Genomic DNA, 9,607 nt, shown 5'->3' with positions numbered 1-9,607 from the left:
AGAGAGGTTAGTGGACTAGACCAACTAGAGAACACTTATACAGATAAACATATCCCCCTTTACAAAGGATCATAAACAAGTATTTCCCATATTTAATAAAATAAGCTTAAAAAATACTCGAGCATATAAATATACATAAGCAAGTTCATTAATGAGAGCTTCCTAAGATTTCTCATTATAGCTTAAAAGGGCTACTAGCTTGCATGCACAACACAAAACAATCTTGATTTTGATACAATCCCTTTTTAGAAATATTAACTACAAAAAAATATTCAACACGTAACTATGCTTTTTTAAAGAGCTATGCATTGATATGATGAAAACTTGCACTAAAATTTCATATTTTTCACAACAAAGTATGATGTGCTATGATAAAATTCTACGAAATTTTGAGCAAATAAACACATGGCAAGCATAACAACAAGCAAGGATAAATTCTACAAAATTTTGACCATAGAAACACATGCCAAGCATAATAAGAGATAAGAGCATGCTTGTGTTCATTAATGTAACCCTTACAAGTGCAACCTCTTAATGAACTCACTCACTTGAGCATCAACTTTATCATGAATTATGATTTACATAAATGCTTTAACCCACATCATAACTAGTTCAAACATTTGTTTTACATATACTAGAACCTATGGTTGCATGAACTAAGTCTAGAAGTTGTTTTTAAAAGTACTAAAAGAAAAATCAAGAATAGTCAAGTTAAAAGACAATCTCACATTAACTCAAAGGATTGGGACTACTTAATTATTGCAAAATCCAACATAAAAATTGTCTGAACAAGATGGGACATCCTTCTGTTATAGGAAAGATCACTTGGATATGCACGTACACATTGACGAATTCTTTCAATTTGTGTCTGCAACATGAAAAAAATTCATAGTTGAAGATCCATCCTGTAAACATGGCAAAGATGCCTTTAGCAATCAACTAATGTTAAAAGGGTTTTTTGAAGTTCTTGTACAATGCAAAGATGAATTGGCTCTAAGTGTAGTCTCATTACCAGCAACTTTTGTTGAGTAAGACAGTTCTTGGGTAGCTTAGCTATTTTGTTGGATGTAAGATCCTTCATGTTTTCAAATGTAGCAATAATATCCATCTTGTTATCCAGTCGACTCTCAATAGCTTCCTCTAATGTTTTATCTACTACCTAATTGTAAGAAACACAAGAAAACAAGGATTATCTAACAATGCTAGTAAGTAGGAGTACATAGTTTTTTAGTGAAAATAGTAAACAGAAGGATTATCTCGTCATGCTAGTAGTAAGGTAGTATTACACGGCTTTTGAGCGAAAATAGTTTATCAATCATTTGCTATTTCAACCAAAGTACAAATTCTAATTGCAACTTTTTAATTATTTCTTGTAATAACTGTTTGGGTGAAAAAGAAAAAGGAAATCACCTTCTCAAATTTCATCACACTTCTTGTCGGTAGCAACTTTTGAGCGAATGCTTTCTCATATTTTAAGGCTTCACTAGCCTAACAATGACATATATGTTCATTAAACCACATAAAAGATAATGAAATCGCATCACAACTAAGAAATGATGAACATGCATGGTACATATCATAGAATAAGATATAAAGGAAAGGTTTCCAACAACTAAATGGCAACTTACCTTCATTGCAAATTGGTCTTGTTGCCATGATTCAGTGGCTTGCTTGAAGTAATAATGAGAAACGTCTTTCATTAGAAATGCTTCGAGGTCTTCATAAGCCTCCATGTCATTTGAATTGTTTACGAATATTGTCACTATGTGCTTGAGCATAGCATCATTCACGGGCTTTCCCTCACGTCGACGCTTAGCCTAAGGGCCAAAGACACACAGCGAAGGAAGCAAGAATGTGGTTAGAAAGGACATGCACGATGCTTCTTTGAACGAAGTAATGAGGGTAGCAAAATACATACCAAGGCGATAAACTCCAACCTTAGCTCGCCCCTCACTTTCTCGAAAACCTATCAGTAAGAATTCATTATAAGAGAAGCAATTGTGTTGTAATCACAGCAAAGGGCAAAATAAATAAGACACACCATGTGATGTGATATGGGCAGTATACCCGCTTATTGAAATGATCGGATGTGGTAAGGTCACCGATTGGGGGTGCAGAGTGATGATGATGATGGCGATCAGCGATCAGGCCACCGGTAGTGAGGTAGCGCTTGACATGGTCGACAATTCGAGATGCCATCTGCACTTTAGCATCCGTGGCCGCCCAACGCTCCACAAATTCCGCCACCACCAGGGAACTACCGGCCCCTGCACTCTTGTAACTCCGCTGGAAGCCGCCACCCCACCCGATTCATTAATTTCCTCTTCTACGCACAAGTTACATTTTTGATGATATATAATACTTCTTGCCACCTACAATGTAGCTTTTTAAATATAAATACTCTTCACGCTTTGTTTTCTAGCAAGATAGAGCTAAACTAGAGAAGTTTCACGTCCATCAATCATCACCCATCTCATTATGTATCTCTAGCCACATAACAACATTGCCTCTTAATGACAAACAACAGGAAATCCGTTCTAGTCTAGCTAGCTAATGGTTTGAACTTTGAAATGAGAGAGGACGAAGTGAAAGAAAGAAGCGTTGTATCGTTACCCCAAGAGAGTCCACACAATCTTGTACCAACTTTGTGTACTTTTGGTAGAGTCTCTTCCCTTCCTCATATGCTACCTCCGCATCGACGGTTGAAGACAAAAGGCTGTAGACATCTCTGAGCAAAATCCAACAAAACTAATGTTGTGAAAACGGCTATAGACCTCTTAAGTCGTCGTCGTCGTCGTCATCATCATGAAACAAATATTATTATGAACAACATGAAACAGGAACAGCTAGCTAGTTAGCTAGATAAATGCATTCCGCCAACAAAGATGACGGTCCAAGTCGCAAACGCTGATGAAGGGATACTTAACGTGTAAGCTTGCATGTAGTCGTCACAAGACAGCTTGAGCTTCTTGTGAAGCTGGGGACTGCTGGCGCTGTGATAATTGTCCGGTGAGAGTAAGTGATCGAGGGTGCTCTCCAGGGCAGACCATGTCCGCATCTCCTTCATTAACGACCTCACCGTCATACATTCTTCTTCTTCTTCTTCCTCCTCCTCCGTTGAATCGACACTTCCTCCTCCTTCTTCTTCTGCATCAATTCCACACTCCTCATCGTAGTCGTGAAAAAGAGGAGCCGCTGATGTGTTTCCACAAAAATCATGCACTTGCGTCGCCATTTTATGGAAGTTGATCAAATCGTAATAACCGATCAAGTATAACCAGCCTTCGAACAATTCTGATATGACAGCAGTCTTAATGTTCGCAGAAATGGCTGCTTTGGAGTGATTACCTCCAATTTATAGCTGGATGGGCGCATCAATAATTATAATGTCTGACGGGGTCGAAGACAAAGAGAGTTGTTAATTATGAAGCGCTTCTTTTCTTTGTCAGATTGATGTTGATTGGCCTTCCGGATTTATTGGATTTTGCAGGTGGCTCTTAGATTTCCAAATGTGAGAAGGCTGAGGAATTGAGGATAGATAATACATAAGGGGCCCACCGCCATGCCCCTTTACGTGTAGGTCTTTCCAATCAGAAGCGCCAGTAGCTTTTTCTTCATTTCATGCAATAAAAAGTTATAGACAAACATCCTTGCATCAACGACATATGTGGGCACAGTGGAAGCATAGCTAAGTGTGCTACATTAGGTTGTAGGATAGATACCCAGAGAGATCAGGCATGGCAGCTGCAAAACGCTGGCTCACGTTAAGAATCGGCCTCCTTGCCTACGTGGCAAGGAGGCCCACCCGGAAGGGCCTAGGTGTTTCACCCTCTCACCTGCGTTTTACCTCTTACTCCGTCTGAGTATTCCGTTAGCAACATGCGTTTTACCTCCTGCTCCGTCTGAGTATTCCGTTAGCAACATTGAATGCACCTCCCTCCTCTCTCTCTCATCTGCCACATTTCCCTCTACTTATTCCACAATCTCCATATTCCATCTCTCTCCCTCCCTCCCTTTCATCTGTTGCATTTCCCTCCCTCTCTATTCTCTCGCAGTCCCTACGCCTCCATCTTTTATGTGGGCCTCCCAGCCCAGTCCCCCTCTTCCTCTCACAAACAACCGAGAGGTTTGGATTTCCCTCCCTCTCTATTCTCTCGCAATCCCTATGCCTCCATCTTTTATGTGCGTCTCCCAGCCCAGTCCCCCTCTTCCTTTCACAAATGACCGAGAGGTTTGGAGCTGCATTCGAGTCCATCTGCCCACCACCACAGAGCAAAGGACGTTGGCTGTATAGGTCAGCGTGCTACTAGGACTGCTTGTATAGGTTCCCTTGGTCAATTTTCTTGTCAATGTACTTATAGTCTAGATCAGGCCGTGTTTTCTTTTGCTGTAAGCAATTGTGTTGATTCCCTATAACTTCCTACGATTGAATATGCAGAATATATGGCAGATTATGATGCATAAAGGAGATGACTATTCAGTCCAAAACGCCTTGAATATTGAATATATGGCACCATTAAATCAGATTTAGGGCTATATGCAACTATAGTGCAAATAATGTTTTGCACTATTGATGTACCATTGATTATTCTAGCTATGTAGATCGATTATCACCTATAAGAATGTACGTACTACAAGAACATTATTCCCGTCTTTTACATTGATTTTGAGCTATAAGAATGTATGTTTGTGCTCCTCCATTACATTTGTTATGAGCAATCAAAAAATAAGAATGTAAGTTCTATCCTACTCTATTACATTTGTTATGTGTCTTGAGAATGCACGTATTGTAGTCTATAAATTGCATTGAATATAAGCTTTAAAAGTGTATGTATTGTGAGCTATAAGAGTGTATGCAATGAATGCATATAAGGTACTCACAAAACTATTAAAGATATATAGCATAAAGTGTACCAAGTTTTAACTATTAAAGATATATAGCATAAAGTGTACCGAGTTTTAACTTCATGTCATCAGCTATGACCAATAGATACACCACTATATGTAGCTAAACTACATCAATCTATGTATTACAAGAATCAACATTACTCTAACACATAATGGATGCAATTAAAAATGTTTGTACTATAGGAATTTATGCTACTCGATTGCATTGATTTTAAGCTACTATGGTGAAAGGTATGCACATAACTATTAATGATGCAAAGCATGAAATCATGTACTATGAGCAATAGATACATCACTATATGTAGCTAAACTACATCAATGTATATGCTACAAGAAATAAAGTTCCTCTATTACATTTCGTATTTGCTCATATAAGAATGTGTATTTTATAAGTATTATATTAGGTAACCACAAAATCATTAGTGATGCACAACATGAAGTTCAAAGTTATTAATGTATGACACAAGAGAGAGAGAGAGAGAGAGAGAGAGAGAGAGAGAGAGAGAGAGAGAGAGAGAGAGAGAGAGAGAGAGAGAGAGAGAGAGAGAGAGAGAGAGAGAGAGAGAGAGAGAGAGAGAGAGAGAGAGAGAGAGAGAGAGAGAGAGAGAGTCGAGCTTGCACTAATGTATTCCTTTTTTACATTACAATAATATGTAAACTAATCATACTTTACAGAACAAACAACTTTAGAGGAAAGTAAGATTTAGTCTATATAATAAAATATATTGATGGGATAACTTTGCTTTTGTGTAGATACATAGCCCATATTCTCACTCTCTTCTGCTAAATATGGCAAGCCCACAATCCCTGACATTGCCTATCGGCATATTTAGCGCAAAGCATTTACAATGGCAGCTCATTTATGACGAGAAATCAAAATATAAGGTTTTGAGAAGGGCAATTATTCCATGGTGTCGAGTAAATGATTTTGCACAAGGGGAAGGAAAAAATAATGATTTTCCTACAACTTTCAAAAAGTACTCTCACCATCGACGACAACCAAATGAATTGAAAAAACCATTAGACAACACATGGATAGAGAAGATCACGTAAGTGTATATAATTGTTTTGCTACTTATATTGATTTCCTTATTATTTGTCCACACTTATAGCTACAACATTCATTTCCTAAAAAAACAGATTTTGGTGTGCTTATGGTCCTAAGGACACTCGAAATGTGGAGGTTTTATGTCCCAATGACATCTTGACCAGTCAAGGACAACCAAGAAAATGCCGACCACGCAAAACAATGGGACAACTTAACAAGGGTTGTTTGTGTCATTTTATAGTGACTCGCCTATCCCATGACACTAGTTTGGCATTTATCTCATTTATCGATCCATATCATACTGATGATGCATATATGATTTGTCATGGCATTGCAATGGAGGATTTAAATGTCTATTCACATTCCTTATTTTCCCCATGGATATCACTAGAGAAAAAAATATGGGTGTCCAGTATGTTATACAAAGGTTTTTCACCGCAACAAGTATTGGAGTGTCACATTCAATATGTGCATCAGCGCCAAAGCAACAATCCAAATCATCCTATGGGATGACTTTCTCTCCATCCAAGATATTATGAATATATCTAGGAAGCTTGCCATTGACCAATATCAATTACATGACAATGATGCTGAAAGCACAAAGAGATGGTGCATTGAAAACAAGGAAATGACATTTGTGTATCAGGAACAAAATCTTTCTACTAATAAGGATTTCATATTGGGGATTCAAACACCATGGCAACGAGATATGTGTGACAGATATGGAAATGGCAACTTATTAGCAATGGATTCAACATTTGGTACAAACAAGTATAAGGTAATTTATTAATATTATTCTTGCGTACTTATAGTTTTTACTTCTCAAAATTTTATGCTTTTTGCTTATATTTGAAACTTGCATTTGACAGTTCAATTTATACACAATCCTTGTATTTGACTCCCATCGAAATGGTGTCCCAATTGCTTGGGTGTTAACCTCAAGTGCAACATTTGAGGTAAACAAATTTTGGCTCACAAAGTTTAGGGATCACATGCTAGATTTTCACAAATCATGGGAGCCAACAGCTTTTTTGGTGGATGATGCTGAAAGAGAGATAGATGCTTTAAGGTACATTTCACATGCATGCGTCCTTTTGGAAAACATTTAATTCATGGACTAAAAGCATTACATTTTTTACGAATGTATTGTGTGTAGGGTTGTCTTTAATTTGCCTATTTATTTGTGCGTATGGCATGTCCGTCGTTGTTGGTTAAAGCATCTTATTAAAAAAGTCCCACAATGGCCAAAAAGAGCTGCGATTTTTATACATATTTTAAATAGTTGTATTATGTGTGTGTTGCAAGGTATGTGGATACGTGCAACACGTACACTTCCACATTCCGGTCAAGACACCAATGGTGCTATAGAGGCATACCATGGCACTTTAAAGTACAAATTCTTAGGTAGCTCAAAGAGATTGACTGGCAGACGAGTGGATTGGCTCCTTCATAAATTGACAAGTTCAACTCTTCCATATTATTGGTATGTGCAAGCTATGAAAGAAAGTGGATTTGTGAGAAACAATAACATTGAAAAGATAGTGGCCAACTCATATGAGAGGGCTTTGAAGATTCCAGTCGAGTATGTTAGATTCGAAATGAATGGTGCAAGGGCTTCATGTGCGTATGTAAGAAGCATGTCCAAAGACACTATTGAATACATAGTTTATAATGCGGATTGTCAATGGGCATGTTGTACATGCAAGTGGGCAGAGTTGGGGAACATATGTAAGCATCAAATCAAGGTGCTACTTCTTTTAGGGGTACCGAATACTACAGTGGTGGCACAATGTATGGACTTATATAAAGGCGTGGAAGCAAGAGGAAAATATAAAGGACTTATAAGTAACTCTCATGTGATACAGGATGAGGTTGCACATGATCCTTACACGCCAACCACACTGTTGGATGTGGATAATCTCCAAGACATGGATACAACTATGATTAATATCTCCCATGAAGACACCCACCCATCCACAGCATTGCAACATCTATGCCACGATGTATTGGATTTGGTGGGGGGTGACATGGAGCTTATTTCTGAGGCGTGTTCTTCTATGAAGAAGATGTTGAGCCAACTTCGAGCTCTGAAAGCTCGTAGAGAAGATATGTGCAATACACAAGCTTTTGTGCCCACCAATGATGGATTTGGAAATACCATACAACGAGCTAAGCCTTTCATTGAAAAATGGCTAACTAAAAGAAGAGTTTCTAGATTGGTAGAATCACCCACAACATCATTATTCATGGCTCCACCCAAAACCAAACGGCCCTCAATGCAAGAGAAGCTTGATGCTAGAGCCGATAAAGAAGATGAAGAAGCCCATGCCTCTAGATAGGAGGAATGCTACATTGTTATATTCTTATGGTACTCTTATTAAATTGTGAAATATTTGAGCTTTTATTCTCTATGCCTTTAAGCATGTGTATTAGCCCTATCAAGTTTTAATGAATTATAGTTGTGCATGCGTGCGTGTGTGTGTGCGTGAAGTAAGCTTAAAAAGAGAGAGAGAGAGAGGGGGGGGGATTTTGAGTGTGAGAGAATGAGTGAATGAGAGTAAGAAAAAGTAATATTGAGTGAGAGAGGGGGAGGAAATTTTGAGTGTGAGAGAATGAGTGAATGAGAGTAAGACAAAGTAATATTGAATGAAAGTAATATTTGATGCTAGCATTTTCATTGAGCTTGCGACGTGATCTCTCTCGCTCTCTTTCGCTCTCTCTCAAAAATGTTTGCGAAAAATGCCGTGCTTGGGTTTTCCCTTATTTACCCCCTTTGCCTAAGTTCCATAAGTTACTTCCCCCCAAAGTCACACATCATGTCAGTTGCAAAACAGACTTAACAAGTTCTACTCCTAACTTAACCACAAAGTTTAGTTCTTGATACTTAAAACTTCTTGTAAAATATGTTAGTGTATTGATTAAGTCACCCATAATCATATCTCGTTATGTCCTATAGGTAGTGTATAAAACTTTAGAAGGTACGGATAATCATTTACTTTGAGACCTTAGACCAAAATTCCCGTATTACAATGCATCTATTTCCATGTTTAAAAGTACATGTGTCTTTGCGGGAACAAGATTTTGCGGGAAAGATAGAAGAATTAGCGAGAAAGGTCGGGAAGGTGCCCAAGAGGCTATTGTACGAGAGGTGCAAGTATTGGAGAGATTGGAGGAGAGAGAGACTAGATGTGCTATATTTTTTAAAACCCTTCTACTACAAATTGCATCCGAATATACTATTTGGAAGACTCGAAAGAAACTATTTGGAAATGTGGCAGATGAGAGAGAGAGAGGAGGGGGTGCATTCAATGTTGCTAAGGGAATACTCGAACGGAGCAGGAATGAGGCGGGGTGGGACCAGCATCATTCCGTCTCGAGGAGGTAAAACGGTGGTGAGAGTACCGGGAGAGGGTGAAACACTCGGGCCCTTCAGAGAGAGAAAAGATGGTGGGCCTCCTTGCCACGCAGGCAAGGAGGCCGATAATTAACGTGAGCCCAAACCGCTCCATTATAGGGGTTTTTATATTCTCAAGTTACCTGATCACCGAGAACGGGATGAACCTATCGCCTTTGGTGGGGCCCATAAGTACAAATATCCTCCGCCATGTGAGAGAGGGAGGGACAGAGAGAGAGAAAGGGTTAACATTGAAC

The 9,607-nt window shown here is 38.7% G+C and overlaps 2 protein-coding genes across 2 annotated transcripts; one reads left to right on the top strand and one right to left on the bottom strand.

Moving 5' to 3' along the window:
* Positions 1–751: 751 nt before the first annotated feature.
* LOC148017051 (putative cullin-like protein 2) lies at positions 752–3,336 on the bottom strand. The gene is made up of 8 exons (XM_087663342.1): positions 2,928–3,336; positions 2,614–2,728; positions 2,068–2,286; positions 1,919–1,966; positions 1,629–1,817; positions 1,411–1,488; positions 1,013–1,159; positions 752–905 (listed from the first exon to the last, which is right to left on the bottom strand). Exons 1-8 carry the CDS (start codon positions 3,233–3,235, stop codon positions 858–860), a joined length of 1,152 nt encoding a protein of 383 aa, XP_087519468.1. The 5' UTR covers positions 3,236–3,336; the 3' UTR covers positions 752–857.
* Positions 3,337–6,701: 3,365 nt separating this feature from the next.
* Positions 6,702–8,295, top strand: LOC148017050 (uncharacterized). The gene is made up of 3 exons (XM_087662719.1): positions 6,702–6,734; positions 6,826–7,025; positions 7,113–8,295. Exons 1-3 carry the CDS (start codon positions 6,702–6,704, stop codon positions 8,293–8,295), a joined length of 1,416 nt encoding a protein of 471 aa, XP_087518845.1.
* The last annotated feature ends 1,312 nt before the right edge of the window (positions 8,296–9,607 follow it).

The sequence above is a fragment of the Lygodium microphyllum genome, chromosome 22 (genome assembly GCF_053477565.2).
Source record: "Lygodium microphyllum isolate KBCC chromosome 22, Lygodium_microphyllum_v1.1.10, whole genome shotgun sequence".
In the NCBI taxonomy this organism is placed as follows: domain Eukaryota; kingdom Viridiplantae; phylum Streptophyta; class Polypodiopsida; order Schizaeales; family Lygodiaceae; genus Lygodium; species Lygodium microphyllum.
The sequence above is the reverse complement of the archived record's forward strand: the minus strand, read 5'-3'. Positions and strand labels throughout refer to the sequence as shown.

Excerpts from the sequence above, each read along its gene's own strand:
- LOC148017051 (XM_087663342.1), bottom strand. The coding sequence starts at position 3,235 with ATGGCGACGCAAGTGCATGATTTTTGTGGAAACACATCAGCGGCTCCT. Across the intron at positions 2,287-2,613 it reads ATTGTGTGGACTCTCTTGGG|CGGAGTTACAAGAGTGCAGG; the intron begins GTAACGATACAA and ends GGCGGCTTCCAG. Across the intron at positions 1,489-1,628 it reads AAGACCAATTTGCAATGAAG|GCTAGTGAAGCCTTAAAATA; the intron begins GTAAGTTGCCAT and ends TGTCATTGTTAG.
- LOC148017050 (XM_087662719.1), top strand. The coding sequence starts at position 6,702 with ATGGATTCAACATTTGGTACAAACAAGTATAAG. Across the intron at positions 6,735-6,825 it reads TTGGTACAAACAAGTATAAG|TTCAATTTATACACAATCCT; the intron begins GTAATTTATTAA and ends TGCATTTGACAG. Across the intron at positions 7,026-7,112 it reads AGAGAGATAGATGCTTTAAG|GGTTGTCTTTAATTTGCCTA; the intron begins GTACATTTCACA and ends TATTGTGTGTAG.